We start from the raw sequence: 18,857 nt of genomic DNA on the forward strand, positions 1-18,857 counted from the left end.
TGTTATATTAAAAATGTTTAATTTTGTTTCTAAGTAATTTGTTAAGAAGAGGGCAGTATTTCGGTAGCTAAAAGAACTTTGCTATAAAGTAAGCAAGCAATTTTTAAATGTTAATTTATTCAAGTCATAACTCTGTGCCAGCATCTTTTTTTTTTTTAATAAATTTTATTTTATTTTATTTTTTTAAATATATTTTGTTGATTTTTTTTACAGAGAGGAAGGGAGAGAGATAGAGAGTTAGAAACATCGATGAGAGAGAAACATCGATCAGCTGCCTCCTGCACATCTCCTACTGGGGATGTGCCCGCAACCCAGGAACATGCCCTTGACCAGAATCGAACCTGGGACCTTTCAGTCCACAGGCCGACGCTCTATCCACTGAGCCAAACCGGTTTCGGCTGTGCCAGCATCTTAATGCTAATTTCTTACAATTAGATATTTTCAGTGTTAAAATGGGAATGTTGTGGATGGATAGTACTGAGGGTAATAGTACGTCTAATTATATGGTGATGACTGAAACTCAAAAACATATATTAGAACAAAGGCCATGTGGGGATTTGTATTTAAAAAGGTGGATGTGATAGAATACACAATTAACTTTCAATAACTTGCAAATCATTATAGGCTATGATAAAACAGTATTCATGTATATTCCCTCTTAAACCACACACAATAGCTAAAACTTTAAATAAAATAATTTTAACTAATAGAAAACTGCATTAAAACCAGTTCCAAATTCACAAAAGGCACTTATTTTGTCGTAGAGTCAAATATACAGAGCAATGGACATGTAATTTGCATAAAGTTTAGATACTGCACTCAAACAATTTTAGTTATTCTAAATCCAGGATTAGCAGATAACGTGCAAAATTCAGGCCTTTTGGTAATCTGGTCCTTTGGTTAGAAAAGTACTATTTACTTTTAATTTCTAAATTGGCCCAAATATAAGGTAATGGTGATTTTTAGAGGCCTCCCCAATTTCCACAGAGATCAAAAACATAAAAATACACACCACACACAAATATCACTTTTAATTAAATCATTATTCAAAAAACAACACACCAACCACCATCATAGTCCGCTTCACAGCAAATGAGTAACACCTGTGGAAACCAGCGTGGGCAGGGCCTTGGCTCTTTCCTGCTGTCTCTTTAAAAGCTACGACTCACCAGCCAGTGGGTGGAGAAGGTGGGAAGGGTACAGAGCAAGGATGAAAGCAGAATGGAGAGGTGTTTATAATGCTGAGGTACCAGAAGGGGGAAGGAGCGAAAGGAGCGAGGCTGCGATTCATGGAGCACGCCATGGAGTTAGATGGGAGAGAAGCAGAAATTGCTGACCCTTTCAGCATTCAAGGCCTAGAAACATTTCTAATATATTAAATAAAAGAGTTGATTTTATTATGATGATTATTCCCCACAAAACAATGTTCCTATATTTGGGCCAATAAAATATTTAAAGCAAACCAAATACAGCAAACGTCACCAAAATGTAATACTTAGCACACACCAAAGTCATCTGATTAAAATATATGCAATGTTCCCTTGACGGGAATGTCCTTTGCACATAATAACATGAAGGGTTAGTGAATTTTCACAATAGAATTTCAAAAATGTCAGAGTTAAAATCGCTGTTTTTAAGGCTTAAACAAACAAACAAAAAAAAGTTCTATCAGCTCTGCATTCCATAATATGATTCATATTTTCGGCTTTCATAAAAACAAGAACAGCTAGTGTTCTGCCATCAAAATAATAGTGTGGAAAACTGAATACACTGTGTGTTACTGTCACAATCGAGCCTGGAGACAGGCTCCCAGCTCTCTGTGCCTCACTTTGTTCTCCTGTCATTGCTACATAATGCAGCTTCCTCAGTATAACCCAACAGAACCAGAGGCTTCCACAGTACACATATATGTATATTCGATTAACCATATATGTATATTCAAAGAAACCATATGAAAACTTTTCATAAATTATGCCATACATTTTTACTTGCATATTTTCCCCTTTTCTTTTTTTAAATGTTTTTACTGATTTCAGAGAAGAAAGGAGAGAGAAAAATCAATGAGAGAGAATCATCAATTGGCTGCCTCCCTCCTGCACACCCCACACGGGGGATCGAGCCCACAACCTGGGCATGTGCCCTGACAGGGAATCGAACCAGTGACCTCCTGGTTCTTAGGTCAATGCTCAACCACTGAGCCACACCAGCCGGGCTATTTTCCCCTTTTCTTGATTCTTCCTGCCTCAAGCTTCCAACCCCTGAAATGAAAAGGGGGAAACGTACCTTCCTCAAATCATGACACCCTCTTCTGAAATGGCAACCACATCAGCTTTTCTTTGGAAACTGACTTGTTCTTGGTGTGGAGGAAATAGAATCACTATTGACCCTCAGACTCACTTTTCTATGTTCCTTCCTATCTTCTCCACTCTGCTTTACCTATCATCCAATGCACTGATCTTCCATTATTTCTGTCTCTTGGCTATTTTTGGTCGGAGGTAGAGAACTGATGACTCCAATGTACCCTCAGCTTATGGAACGTTTTGGAGAGCAGAACTGCACCCTGTGCTTTCTCCTCCTGAACCAAGGGTGCTGGAACTTCAAAACCAAAAAAGAAATCTTGGCTGCTTCCTCCCAGTTTGCCCAGGAATTTCTCAGTACTAGCACTGAAAGCCCACGTCCCTACAAGTCCTTCAGTCCTCAGCAAACAGGGATGATTGGTCACCTTGGTGTTGACCTATTTTTACACCATATCTGTTGCTTCCCAACTCTTGCCTTTTATCTCCCACACACATATTTAAAGTTCTGTTTAAAACAAAATTTGTCTTTTTTTCTTTCTCTGAAATAAGTCAGAATTACTAGACTCCATGGAAAATTTACTTTCCTATTGATAATTAAGTCAGAATGAGTCACTTTTCTTCAGCCACTAAAGCTCAGTAGGAATTCTCCAGGATTAAAGAAAGGTATTTGGAGATAAGCTCCTGATTCATGCAAGACACTGCTTCCCAGGGGAAACTATGCAAGCAAGCCCAACAAAGCCATTAAAACTGAACTGTTCTTAAAAACTTAACCTACACATTTTTCTTCTAAATTTGGTCTCTTTGGAACTCTGTGGTGAAAACTAGGCACAGCTGGAACATTTGGAGGGTGTTAAGTCCAGAGATGGAATCCAAAAATTATATTAAAAAGAAGTGCCACGAGGGAACAAATGCGGGTTACCTCTGACAGCTCCCCAAGTAATTGCTATTAGAAAAGTAGAGCAAATCACATCACAGGAGAAAGTTAACATGGGAGATAGAACTAAAATAATATCAGTTACACTTCACATCAAATATCAGAAAGTGTTAGCAAATTAGTTTGTGACAGTAAAATTACCTGCCCACAAATCAACCAGTGAAGGAGCTTGTAAAAATAAAATAAACTTCCACCACTCTGATCCAGCCATGGAAAACTAATTATATAAACTCACACGACAGTGCAAACAGTATAGAGCATTTCAGTAACTATTTGTGTATTAGAGTATTATGTTTCTAAATTTTAAGATATAGGTTCATCTTATTCTTGCACTTATAAAGAATACACACAGAGTACATTAAATATAAGACTAATTCTTCTGTAAAGATGATTTTACAAAAGGAAATATATATCTATTTTTAGTGAGCTTGAGTTTTGAACTTGTAAGCAGTCTAAACAGGAAATTTTATAATTCTGTAAATGTGCATGTTGGGCAGTAATTTGTATACATATCTATACACAGGGGTGGGCAAAGGTAGGTTTACAGTTGTACTACAAATAAATAATACAATAATTAATAAATAATAATACAAGAATAAACTGTATTTCATGTACTCACAACTGTAAACCTACTTTTGCCAACCCCTGTATAGATAGAATTTATTTGTGAAAATGTCAACACATGAGGCAAAATACAAAGTAACCATCCTTGCCTAAAAGCCATGCCTCTAATTAACAGATGACTAGAGTGCTCTGAGCTTACTAGTAATTTAAAATGTTTTTAAATAACTGAATATTATCAGTTGGTCTGCTGGAATGAATATGAAGGCATTTTACTAAAATGGTCACTCTGCCCCGCTATATCTGAATGTCTGGACTGAGCGTGAAAAAGAGCATTCAAAACATTCATAACATGAAATTAGAAGGGCTAGTGGTTCAGTAGTTACCAGTAGAAAATATTTCAACTTTCACTTGAGGGCTATTTTTACATGGAGATAGAAAATAAACTTTTCTATCTAGACTGGATTGTGGAGATCATGAAACTTGACCTCTTCCATTTCACAGCTGAGCAAATTGGAGCACAGAAAATGAAACGCCTTCTTTAAGGTCACACAGCTAGTTAGGGGCAGAACCGGGACTAGAATCTCATCTACCAAAATCTAGATTGGGGCTTTCCCACAAGATCATAGTATCTCTTACTAAGAAACAGGAAGACAAGACAATTTCTATTAAATTCACAGATGGTAATGACCAGACATTCATAATTATGTGTATCTTGATAAAGTCAGAATACCTATAATAATAATCATATAGAGCACATAGACTTAATAATTAATAGTAAATGCAAGGCCTCTTTAATGACACCTTTGAGTATATCAGAAATAATAGAGGGTAGATTGGTTTCTCCTCTTGGCATACAGCTTGAGAATCTGTATGGGCAAAAGGGTAATTCTAGCAGATGAACAGTCACAGAGTTAGAGATCTGGGAATCGAGTCAAAAGAAATATGGGAAACATTATGTAGCAAGCAGATTCCAGGTGGGGACAAAGTGCCCTGGGTGTCCTTCCACCTGTTGCACAGCTAAAATATTGCAAAGCCCTGCAATGCCCTACAACACAATTTCTATCAAAAGATATGTCATTTATCTTCATTTCTCCATCATCCCTCATAAGTACTTACTTCCTTTTCCCTGTGGTTTCACTCAATCTGTTTTTATGGTCCATATCTTTCATAAATTCTTTTTACCTCCCTCCCTTTTATTTTCAAAACTTTACTCAAGCCATGAGGGAAACACATTAGGTGGGAACGGCTGTCTTTACAGAGCTGTTAAAAATCACTCCAAAGGTGAGGATATTAAATAGGCTGATTCTCAGGGAAATCAGGTGGCAATTCAACACCTATTCACGACTGGTGCCAGGTACCAGCATCCCTGTCATCAGAAGACAGTCTCTAACCCAGCGTGTGAACAACAGGCCAGGGCTGCTCTTGTGAAGCCCTTCCCCCAGGAGCTGCCTTTATTTATATGCACTTCTTCACAGGAAGCAACATAGGGTAAGAAAATAAGAGTCAGGACTGTGCGTACTTCCCACATTGGGTCACTTGTAGATTCTCTATGGAAATAGTTTTGATTTAATTCCCTTATTCCCACTGTTTACAAGATGTCTACATTCTAAGTGAATTATACAATTTGGATTATTTTTGTAAATTATAAAATAATTAAAGAATTGTAATCCAAAAAATGATGCATACGGCAAAAATCCAATCCCAAGGTCGGGAAATGATCAGATTAACTTTTATCACAGTATAATTCACGGTGAAGTTATTCTAAGAAAACACCCCTGTAAGCACTCAAACATAGAAAAACTCTATGTCTATACAAAGTGAGATGTCAATCTTTTCTAAGCGCTATTCCCACACTAGCTGAGTACATCAGAGCCTGGGTTGTTGGAGTAATCCATGGTCCTGGGTCCCAATCCTGGCTTCACACAGCTATGTAGCTGTGGACAAGTTACTTCTCTGCGCCTCAGTTTTCTCAGATATTAAATATGATTATTTCTTAAGGTTGTGGTGGGGATTAGAAATTAGAATTGTGAGTGTTTAAACCATGCCAGGCACACAGCAGGTGCACCATCACTGGCATCGTCCCTTGGAGCATAATGCCATTGCTCTCTGAGAGCGTGAAGGATGCATAAGCAATGAATCTTAAGGTATCTTTGTGCAGTACAGTGAGGGATACAAAACGTTTTTTGTAAGAAGTTTCTTTAATCTTCAACATTTGGATATCACTGGAAGGAAGAGATGGGGGTAAGTGTGTGGGCCATGTCTGAGGAGAGTGAGGGTCACTGCTCCTAACACACAAGCACAAAGGGGGACAGCAGGGCTCTAGGGAGGACCTGCTCACTGCCAGGCTCTGTCTTCCTCCTCGTCAAGTGCAGGATGCCGGCTTCAGTAAATGTTTGTGGCGTGAATGAATGAGAAGATGAATAGGACATAGAATCGCTTTTGATATGTTTGTAATCCAGGGGAGTTCTATGGGGTTAGGGTGTTAGAGTCACTGGAATCTACATTAATCTCTATTGTCAATCTGAAGTGAGCTGCAAGGTTTCTTGTTGGTTTATATAAAAGGTATCTGACAGCACAGTTGTAGAGATATAAAATGATGGACATATATGTGTGTGTGCGTGTGTGTCTGTGTGTGTGTCTGTGTGTGTGTGTGTGTGTGTGTGTGTGTTGCATCCAGGCTTTCAGAATAGAAATCCTTTTAGAGTAGTATTTATGTCAGAAAGCAGAGGGCATATTGTCAAGCTTGCTTATTAAAATTTACAAGATTCTGGTGGTTTTGTTGGGCTCAGCACCAACTTTTTAGCAGGTGATAAAAAAATAGATTGTTTTTAATATCAGGGTGCGTGTGCGTGCGCGCACACACACACACACACACACACACACATAAACACATACACAGAACTTTTGTACACAAGTCCACATACTTCACCACATTCGGAGTTGCATCCAGAAATTTTCAGAAGACAGTCAGATAGTGTTAAAAAGTTTAAAAGGGAGAAGCCCAAACAGGCAATCCCCACAGCTTCTATTTACATAAAGTAGCAAAACAAACTCCTGAAACCTGTGAGCACTTAAAAAACTTCTTGGTTGTGCCAAAGTTGACAAAAATATAAGATGAGGCTCTGTTCAAAACAGAAGGGACAGATTTTATGTTCTCACAAAGTACTCTCTCTACCTAAAATATGTATTTATAGTTTTGGTTCAATTTTAGACAGAAGCAACCTTGAAACAGAAAAGCCAACTATGGCTCAAGTCAGGAATCAAAACTGAAGAAAAAGAGAGGCCTAAACAGTAAACAGGAAAAGGTAAGAGAAGTTAAACTCCTCAGGAAATCTCGGGGCAGGGGGGATACTTAGAATTTACATTATTTGCAACTTTTTGATATTTATCAAAGTTTGCCCATGTCTAGCAACCATGCACACAAATAGAAATAAACTTGGATAATTATTTTTAACACCTAAAATATAAACTCTCAGATTCTGCTCACATACAGCTATGAGGAATATCCTTGTGAATAGTGACTTTAACAGTCCATCATGGGTTAAACATTAAAAACAGTCCCTAGAACTCAAAGGGGGTAGACTCTATCCCTGTTTTTTGGCATACATTTCAAGCATACACTCTTAACACTGTTTAAGGAATTCAGTCAAAACCTCTATAGGAAAGAACATGAATAATTCACATTTATAAACCAGACAGAAGCCTCTATTATGTCAAGTAACCACACCTCAAAATCAGAAAAGAAAGAACTTAGGAAAGAAAAAGGTAATAAAACCAAGTCAGAAAATTCACTTCAAAAACCCACAGGAAATGGAAAAGACCATACCTTGAATAACTCAAACTCCTTCTTTGGCATCAACAGCTAATGACAAATAATGAACATAAAATAAGTACGTAATATAGATGTACATCAGGCCAGCCAAAACGCAAGCACAGCACACAGAATTTCCATTGCCATCCCTTTAGGTTATCAAGATATATACATTGTACACTAATTTTTTCTTTTTTAACTTTGTTTGATTCTTGGATTCCCATAAGACAGGAGTGGATCTGGACAAGTGCAGGAACCCACGAGGCTCAAATGCTACGAGGAGCCAGAAGTGCTTGAATGAATAGCCATGCAGCACATGAGCACAATCTCAGTTTGGACTTTCTGTATTTTACTAAGTCTAGGCATGAAAATTAACTATTTCACGGCATATTCTATGTAGCTTCTACTCAAATTTAGGACATTTTTACATGGTCAGATATGATCTTTTGCTCACAATTCTGAAAATTAAAAGAATTCTTCCTGGGACATGGGAAGCCACCTCAGGCTCAGAAGCTACACATGGGACAATCCATCCATTCTGGCTCTGTTGGCAGATCTGACTCTAGAGATCCTGTCAGACCAAACATCCCAATACTTGAGTAGCAAGTGAATCCAGATGTGAAGGTGAATGCCTTAACCAGCATCACTTCAATTCTGGAAATGGGGCATAGGACTCGAGGATTGTTCAATGATCAAGAAGAGAAAGCCTGACCCATGCAACTATAGCATAAGTACACTGTAATCTTAAAATCAAGAGAGGAAAATGAATAAATACTCAGGTGGAGATAATGCAAGTTCAAGGTTGGCCAGTGGCAGAACATTGAAGAGAAGGAGGGCAAAGGCTGGTGCAGATGAACTGCTGGATCCTCCAGCCACTGTCTCAGCGCCATCGCCTAACAAGAGGAAGCCACTGAATAGAAGGTAAGTGACCAGGCAGAAATACTGCTTCTTCAAATGTCAAAAACATTGTAGAATGAAAAAGTAGCATTCAGAGAAACAGTCATTTACTGGAAAACATTTTGCGCAATATCCTAAATATTTGAACCATAAAACATATGTATAATTCTTCCTTATGTCTCTCACCATTGCCCCTGAAATACCCTAGAAAAAAATTATACAACCAATTAAACCTCAAAATGATTAACACACAAAAAAAATTAAATCCTTCTTAAGAGTAATAAATTTTAAAATTTGTTAAAGTTTTGCTCAAAAATCATAATTACCTGTATGGTATGTGTGTATGGTGGATCAGCACGCCCCAATCCAGATTCTGTAGATCTCACAATATCCAAAATGTTATTTGGCACAAATCCAGATTCTCCGTTTGCATTTCGAACTTTCCACCACTGCTTCCTATCATCCAGGATCTGTCATTATGCAAGAAAATAAAGACATCATTTCTGTACCAAAACCAATCTATAAAGGAAATTCAATTTTTACTTCTAGACCAAGAAACTTTTTTAACTTCTAGTAAATTGACTTAGCATAAACATGTTGTTCTAACACGAATGATTCCTAGGAATTACACTAAGTATTACAATTATTAGTATACATCCGGTATGGGATCACTATCGTGAATCTAGCCAACGCCTATATTACCTCTCAAAAATGTGTATTTGCAATATATCTGAAGTACTTATAGGTAACTCAGACAACTCGGTTAGAAAGGTCTGCATGTTGTCTCCATCCTTGGAATAAAAAGGAAAACTATGCAAACCTTGAGTGTTTTTTGTTTTTTTTTTAAACTGCTGTGTTTGTCCCACATTATAATTTTAAAAGATGAACATTCAGTTATAAACTAAGAAAAGAGACTTGGGAGTCATGGTAGATTATTCCCACAACCCTTACTTCACTCAGTGCTGGGTATATTTGTGCCAGGGTACTAGGACAGGAAGAGGGACAAAGTTTTCTCTTATTAAAATATAGGGTACATATACATGTGACCTGATAAGTAGCCTTGATTCTAAAATGAATAAAGCCCAGGAGGAGGAAGAGGGCAAAGTAAGCCCAGAAACTCACCCCCACCTGACCCCCCAAAAGAAACCAACTGACCAATAACGAACAGATAAAGTACTTGCCCTCCTAAAAAGACACAGGTGCCTAATCTGCTCTACCCTTGGTAAAATAAAATGATACTGAAGAATAATTGCCTGACCTCAACATTTCTTTGAGAAAGGTTTAGGTAAATACCCAAAGAGGAATAGAATAAATCCACTTTACTAAGAGTATGTAAAGGTAAAATGCTACTACCTCTAAAATACTATCCTTTTGAACTGACAGCTCACTGTTGTTCCTTGCCGCAAAGTCATACTTGGATTTGGCATATTTCTTGGGTTGTGTTGCTTGTGGATCATAATTTCTATAAAAAGAAAGAAAAAAGATTATTCTGCTAGCTCTTCCTACAGGGTGAAAACAGAAGTAAAACACTAAGGCAAGTCAATTCCTACCAGGAAACATTCTGACATTATTTTGACCATAGTTTAGTTTTATGATATTTGATAGAATATGAAAATTAAAAGAAACTTTGGACTTTTCATTATTAAAATGAACAAACTATGGCTAGGGCAAAAATATGTAATGCGAACTGACAAGGCTAGTTGGCACTAAGCCAAATCTAGACTGCAAGTCTGAATTATTTAACCACTAAATATACATTGTGGATATTGCTTTGTTAATTATCTTCTACCATGAAAGAATTAGGATAAAGATCAATGTTAAATTTTTAGATTTTAAAGAAAAATCAATAAAAACATTTTTTTAAGTTGGAAAAAAAAGATCAATGTTAGCATTTTACATAAAATTAAAGGAGACTGAAAATAGTTTCCATAGTGGTAACTTCAATTATATGTTGATTTCACTATTCAAGTAACATTTTCAATTTATTAAGCAAATATATATTTAAGAATTATGACTGTCCAATTTTAGGAAAACTTTATCCAGTTATCTAAATTGTAAGGGAAGGTATGGATTAAGTACAAACCAATAACACTTCCAAATTAATTAAATAATTTACTATAAACTTATTTTAATAGGAAGAACATAAGAATTCTATATTTAAAAAAATAAAACTTTCTTAATAAACCAAATACTTCTTTTAATCATTAACTTACCATTAATAGATTTAACAACATACTTAAAATACGTTTGTATATAATACAATAAAACCTAATATTATTTTCTTCATTTTAATAATAAAACAACTTTAACGGTTATGAATTAATTTTACTCCCTAATCTTCTCCTCCATTTACATCCCCACATCTCCTCACACATCTCTACAAGATGAAAAGCAACAGGGACTAAAATGGCCCGTCATCCTTCTCCTCTTAACGTGGCCATTCTCTTTGCTGCCAATCAAGGTCCTCTGGAATGATGAGTCACAGCAGGAACTGCAAGATAGCTATGGACACAATATGTTCTGTCCCCATAGGTAAATGGTTCTTCTTAGATTGTGACTCCAGAACAAGAGGTTCAGGGACAAAGAAAAAAGATGAGCTGTAAGATATGCTATTGGCTATTCTTGGTATACTTAAAAAATGAGAAAAAGTCAAACTATAGCCAAATCATTATTATACATTATTAATAATGAGAATTCTAAATTGTGTTCCATGAATTTCCCATCCTTATCTCTAGTTATATGATCCTAACTATTAAGATTTCGTTGGGAGTGGGGGGAAGAGGATAAGATAAGATTCAATCACTCCCAAACTTACAAAAACAGTTTCTATCTTCCCTCCCTCATGTTCTCTCCTACGATCTGGAAAATAAGCACAACTGACAAAGCAGAGCTGTCCGTCACACAGGTAAAGTAACTCTCTGCCACTGTGCACTGAGTCTGCAGGTTGAAGAGGTTTTGGCTGCATTTCTCCTTTAAGTTTTTGCTATCTTGGGTGTCTCAGAAGCAACTGCCCAGCATGCACTTACAACGTACTTCAGAATTTACATATCTTCAGTTTCTCGCTTTCTCTAGATTAAACCTGGGTATACACTGACCATAGCTATCAATTTGAAAAATCACACCTTGTAATTTTTCAGATGTACCAAAGTTTCCTTAAAGACCTGGAATGTATAAAAATGATATGGTCTCTGTTTCTGATTTGGAGTAACAGATATACATTTAATATAGAGTAGACATGGAGAAAGCAATGACCCAAGACTTCTCTAAAACACTACTTGCTTTTGAATGGCAGTAAACTATAATCCTTCAAAGGTGAGGGCTGTAAATTCAACAGGTGATTTCCCTAATGACATAGTAATTTCACTGAACAGTGAATATACTTCAAATGGTATTTACTGTATTCTTGGCATATAACAGAGTTTAAGATGAATAATTATTATTATAAAAAAATTCCAACCCTCTGTGTATTTCATATAAGATGAGAACTTTCAGTTTTTACAAAAGTAATGACAAATTTTCTTAGCAACACAGATAATTAATGACCCGGGTGTCTATCAACTATCCAGCCCCTATTATAACAGCCCAGCTGAGAGGTTGGGCTCCATAAAGACAATTGAGTTATATGGTCTACCCACTACCCACCGTGTTTTTCAAACATTCTTTCTGTGGCTAAATTATGGTAACTCTAAGGTCTATTGAATATCCCTTCATGAAATTGTCATCACTAAATTCCATTTTAATTTATTATTCAGAAAGGTTACTAAAATAAACCTTATGAAATTCACCACAGTATTCTCTAAATGAGGTAAAATATGTAATAACTTTTAAAAGAATGTCCCTTACATCATCTGTGATATATAACATTCCATGAGAAAACTGACGCTGTTTTCTAGTTACCTAACAGTGAAAAACCATCCCAATTTACTGGAGTTATGAAACAAAAGGAAAAGGTAAGAATCACTAATCTGAAATAACTTCTTGATTATTGACAACTAAGGTAGAAACAAAGGAAGAAGAAAATATGAGGATGAGTAATGATTAGTCAAGAAGAATTTCAATGAAATAATTTTTAAACTTCAAAAGTGATTTTCATGTATATCTACTAAAATTGCACCTAAAATTAAAAAGTATTTCATGTTGACATTTTCAAAATGTGTTATTCATTCCTGACTCTTCTTTGCACTCAATTAGAATAATACCTGTATAATTTTCACACCTTTTAGTTAAATATTATCTATGTCATCATTCCCAACAGAATATCACCTTCTTTAGATTCTATTAAGAAAAGAGCATACTGGAAAAATAATAAATAATTAATTAAATAAGACACTCATGGTGTGTGAGGCTTTGAGATAGGAGAGCACAGAACAAGCTCTCTACCCCACTTCATCGGAGTGATCATTTTCCCATATCCTTGCTACCAACATTTCACCTTTCCTTTGTCTTATATGGGTTGGCCTCTGTGTCAACCTCACTTGTCGAGGCTGGAAAACAAGACTGAAAAAGTGAACCTATTCCAATTCCTTTATTTCTTACCCATCTCAATTTCCCATCTCTGCCTATATTAAATTTTTTAAGAGCGAAATTTGGGGAAATTAATAAAATGTAAAACTGGAAAGTGAGAATACAGTAAGACAAAATGGTAAAATGGTAAAGAAGGCATTGACTCCATTAAAATATTTACTTTATCTTTAGTTTAAATATTTCTATATAAAGATCTGTTTGTTTCTGGAGAGAAAAGATGAAAATTATTTCCTCTAAAAGATACAGAGCTGGTAGAGACCATCTGGTGCAAACAGTTGAGAATGTTAAAGCCATTCTTCTTAATTCACATATTTTGTCAGAAACATCATCATAAGAAGAGAAAGTCATGCAAAGGCAGTTATGCTACGTTAGAATTGTGGACTGGAGGTTTTGTTCATCAAAGCCAGTTCTATGATGGAACAGCTGAAACTTTACAAACGACTGACAGATGGACAGTTTAAAGCTGTAGTGAACAATGCAGACGCTGGCATCTCTATTTGCACTAAATCAGAGATAGTCATCCACAGCTCTCCCAATGATGCCCATGGAATATTACCTATCTACATGGCGATTAGGCGTTGGCTTAAAAGCAGCAGCAGTGTCCCCTTGGTCCAGATGGGGCCCTCTTGTGTAAATGCTGTTGAATGCATACCCCTCAGGTGGAGGTGGAAAGTACTCTGATACACTGGATTGCTGAAAAACAGGGAAGGAGAGATTAAAGAATCACCAACATTAATTAACTGAATGAGCACTGACGTCAATCAATACGAACACTCCACTATACTGTGATCAGTTTCATTTTCAAGTGATTGCCCATTAAGTTAATAACCATTAAGTGAATAAACTATGAAACAAGGTAGATACATTTTGTCCAAGACCTACTTATAATAAGAAAAGTAATTAGAGCAAAGGCTAAATCTTAATTCTGGAAATGTCCAGGTATAAAAACAATACAAGCATAACTCGGAGATACTGCAGGTTTGGTTCCAGACCACTGCAATAAAGCCAGTACCCAATAAAGCAACTAGTAATATTTTTGCTGCTGAATGGTCTGGCCTTCAATTTGTAAAAAACAAACAAACAAAACAAAAAAACACAACATCTGTGAAGAGCAATAAAGCGAGGCACAATAAAATGAGGTATGCCTATACATTCTTTCCTCAGGAATTTCAGTACTAGGTGATTTTAGGATTAGGCAGACTTTAAGAGCTTATATAAAATAAAAGTGGTTTAAAAATAACAAAACCCTTAACCCTTGCTTTCTATGTTTAAGAAGCAGTCCTTTACCACTAGCAAGGTAAATATTGTCACATGAAAATCATCTGAACTCTGTGCATTGAAATTATACCACCTTCTCATTTTTCTTATTATTTAAAATGTACACAGAAACTATTTTGTATTATTTTTTAAATGGCAGCACTATTATCAGATTTACTGTTGAGGAGAACAAAAAAGGCAGAAACACATCGATCTTCACAGTCAATAGTCCAGAAGGAGACAATGCCAGAGTCACTTCCTTTTGCAGTTAACACAATTCGGACATGGGCTTACTGGACTAACCAAGGGAGACTGAGCACTATGGTTTCACTGAACAGCATGCTTCTAAAATTATGGGGAAAAACAAAGAAACAAAACAAAAAATCACACACACATTCATCTAAAGATTTTGTACTGCTACCTTCTGTGAAGTGAGGTATGGGGGATACATGACAGACTGAGGCACTAGGATTCCTTGGCTATTTCAATTGTTTATGTAATCCCTGGGGTAAAATATTTAAAACCGGGAATGGTTTAAAAAATTACTGGGCACATGTTTAATATAGTTATTTCTAATGACAAAGTTGGCAGGAGTAGGGCTGAGTTTATCACAGACTGAGCAGATGAGGTGTCTCCACGGTCCAGTGTTGATATTTAAATACCCATATCATATTATTCCTAGGAACTCTATGAGGATGCTGCACTTAACACACAAATACAATTAAACAATTTCCACCATTTGATTACCTTAGCAAACCATCAACAAAGTGAAAAGGCAATCTACGAAGTGGGAGAAAATATTTGCAAATCCTATATCTGATGGGGGTTAATATCCAAAATACATAAAGAACTCATACAACTCAGTAGGCAAAAAACAAAATCCAATTAAAAAATGGGCAGAGGAACTGTACAGACATTTTCTCAAATAAGTCGTACAAATAGTCAACAGGTACATGAAAAGGCACTTAGCATCACTAATCATCAGGGAAATCTAAATCAAAACCACATAAGATACCACCTTACACCTGTTAGGATGGCTATTATAAAAAAGACATACAATAACAAAATGTTGACAAAGGTGTAGAGACAAGGAAACTCTTGTGCTGTTGTTGGGAATGTAAATTGGTGTAGTCATTATGGAAAATAGTATGGAGGTTCCTCAAAAATCAAAAATAAAACTACTATATGACTCAGCTGTCCCATTACTGGGTATATTACTGAAGAAAACAAAATTAGGGTCTTGAAGAGATATCTGCACTCTGATGTACATTTCAGCATTATTCATAATAGCTAAGATATGAAAACAGCCTAGGCATCCATCAACAGATAAGTAGATAAGGAAGATGTGGTATGTATATGTATACGTATAAGATATATGTATATGTTACAATGGGATATTACTCAGCCATGATATAAGGAAATTCTACCATTTGCAACAACATGGATGGATGAACCTTGAGGGCATTATGCTAAGTAAAATGAGCCACACAGCAAAAGACAAATATTGCATGGTATATTTACATGTGGAATCTTAAAAAAAAAAAAGTCAAACTCATAGAAATAGTAGAAAAAATGGTTGCCAGGGGCTAGGGGATGTAAGAAGAAGTTGGTAAAAGGGTATAAACTTTTGGCTATGAAAGGCTTGAGGATCTAATGTAAAACATGGTGACTACAATTTATAACATTGTACTATATAATTCAAATTTGCTAAAAGAGTCGAACTTAAATGTTCTCAACAACAAAGATAAATAAATATGTGAGGTCATGGATGTGTTGATGTTAATTAACTAGATGGTAGTGATGCTTTACGTAAAGATACTTTAAATATCTTACATTTTTTGTCAATTATACCTCAATAAAGCTGAAAAATAAAATAGAAAACAAATAGCTTAATCCTACCAGACCTGAGACCCTGAACCTAACTGTCCCCTATACCTGGGCTCCTGAGCATTAAAGAGAAAAAAGCAACATGATATAGAAAAATGTTAGTTACATGCAAACAAGTGGTTAGAATAAGATGGAACTTGGAGACATTGTAGAAAATAGGTCTACCTTTCATCTAAAGCCAATATTCCACCTTTGTGTGGAAATTACCAAAAAATCGGTACAGTGGTCTGGTAGGGTTAATTCAGCTTATCATTTCCCAAGGATAGAGTAGAGGAATTAGATGATTAGTCAATTTTTTATTGAAGGCTGTTATAAATATAGGGAGGAGTTCAAGAAACTGTTAGAGTCACCCACAGAGTGAAGCAACCAGTATGAGATCACCGGGCCCTGAGAGTGACGGGAATGTCAGGAGGAGGAGGAAATGATGCCAAGTGACTCTGATGACCACACAACCTCGTGTGCACCTGCTGCTGGCTCAGCGGAAGTAAAGGTGAGTACTGCCACCGTATCTGTCACTCCACTTCACCTATGCCTTCGATTCTAAACAAAACCTGAGTCAGCCAAGGCTTGCCCTGAATGTATTCATAAAAGTAGCAATAAAGTGTAATAAAATCTCTCTTCTGGGAATGACTACATTCCTTACGCATTTTAAGTTATCAGTACTTGGCTTTTCAACAAAATCTTAGGGTATAAAATTTCCTAGAAATGCTAGCAGGTGCCTTTCTTTTTTAAAAAAAAAAAAATCTCTGAAAAATCATTTATAACCAGAAAATGAGATAATGCATTATAAGGAAGGATTGTCAATAATTCTTGTTTTAAAATTACTTACTAAATGAGAGGAAGTAACTTTTACACTCGAAGTCCCAAATACATTACCCTCTCTTTAAATACATGCACAAACTAAAAAAGAACTCACAGAAGAGAACTCACAAAAGTGAATTTCTGAGGCATAATTATAAAGTAGATATATTTTCTTATTTAATATATGAAGACTGTAAGCTGGAAATTTCTATAATTTCAAAATAGTCAGCAGTAACTATAGCAACAGCAAGAGTAACATAATTTCATGTTTGATTACATTTATTCCTCTAAAAACTCTGCTCTCTATGAGGAAAAAAACTCATAGCGATGAGGTCTAAACTATGAAATTACAGACAGGGTTGTATGCCTGCCAACCACTGCCCAGAACTCTGAGGTCATCTTCTTAATCACTCAGTTGGAGGGAAGGGCAGTTACGGACTCCACCTAAACCCTTATATGCAGCCAGAGGAAAAAGTCACATTAGAAAAAAAAATATTTTCAAAGCAGTATGTTTGCTTTATTTTTTTAATATATATATTTTTATTGATTTCAGAGAGAAAGGGAGAGGAAGAGAGAGATAGAAACATCAATGATGAGAGAGAATAATTGATTGGCTGCCTTTTGCACACCCCACACTGGGGATTGAGCCCGCAACCCGGGCATGTGACCTTGACTAGAATCAAACCCAGGACCCTTCAGTCCAGAGGCCAAGGCTCTATCCACTGAGCCAAACCGGCCAGGGCAGTTTGCTTTATTTTTAAAGTTTCAGAATTTAACCAACTTTCTATAATATGGTTATTGTCTAAGGGAATAATTTTAAGAAATTAAACTTACATAAATTTTTCTCTTTAAAAGTAAGGGTTTACTCTGGTTTATTAATTCATTCATTGATATCATATCTACCACATTATAAATAGCACAGTAGTCCAAGAACATTAATCTAAGAAATTAAATAAAGAAAATGAGTAGGACTTCAAGGAAGACCTTTTCCAAACTAGACTTCATTCCTCTAATTACTTCTAATCATCCTATTCAGTTTGATTCGGCATTAAGCAATGTTCAACTTTATTTTCTGATAGAACAAGAAGAGTCATAGCAAAATCATTTTTAAGGAATATAAAGAGGTAACATACCCAATTTCAATCTTTTAATTTGCTCCCCAAATAGGTGTACTCTGTAGCTTACTAAATATATAAAAGATACAATAGATTTTATTACCTCCTGAAGGTATAAGTAATAGTGCTATAAATGATCATTTGAAGCTGGGACTTCCTCCTAGCCAGGCTGATAGGACCCCAGAGGTTTGAAACTAGGCAAAAAGAAAAAGAAAACGAAAAAAAAAAATGGAAGGAAGGAGGGAGAGAAGGAGGGAGAGGAAGGGAGGAAGAAATGAGGGAGAAGAAAGGAAAGAATTAAGGCTTTCAGGAAAGACCTGCTTGGGACAAGCTTAGAGAACCTGGGTTCTGGGAAATGTCTTGAGGGTCTAAAGATGGGAGAGGAAAATAGAAAGAATAAGGCAGTGGTAGGAGGGCAATTCCCAGATAAGGAGAAACAGGACACACTTCAAAAAGATGGGATCACTGGAGTTCAGGGAGCACTGGCAGGATGAGGGGGCACTGGCAAGATGGGGGCACCAGCAGGATGGAAGCCACCGGCAGGATGGGGGGCACCAGCAGGATGGGGGGCACCAGCAGGATGAGGGGGCACCAGCAGGATGGGGGGCACCAGCAGGATGAGGGGGCACCAGCAGGATGGGGGGGCACCAGCAGGATGGGGGGGCACCAGCAGGATAGGAGCCACCAGCAGGATGAGGGGGCACCAGCAGGATGGGGGGGCACCAGCAGGATAGGAGCCACCAGCAGGATGGGGGGCACTGGCAGGATGG

The 18,857-nt window shown here is 36.7% G+C and overlaps 1 protein-coding gene across 1 annotated transcript in view; it reads right to left on the reverse strand.

Annotated features, from left to right (window-relative positions):
• The window catches only part of EPS8 (epidermal growth factor receptor pathway substrate 8), a 103,967-nt gene that overhangs the window by 13,281 nt on the left and 71,829 nt on the right, over nt 1-18,857 (reverse strand). The window contains 3 exon segments of the mRNA XM_023750077.1: nt 8,830-8,973; nt 9,857-9,965; nt 13,584-13,720. Of these exon segments, the coding sequence (XP_023605845.1) occupies nt 8,830-8,973; nt 9,857-9,965; nt 13,584-13,720 (390 nt within the window).

Source organism: Myotis lucifugus, unplaced genomic scaffold (assembly GCF_000147115.1).
Source record: "Myotis lucifugus unplaced genomic scaffold, Myoluc2.0 scaffold_10, whole genome shotgun sequence".
NCBI classification, from domain to species: Eukaryota; Metazoa; Chordata; class Mammalia; order Chiroptera; family Vespertilionidae; genus Myotis; species Myotis lucifugus.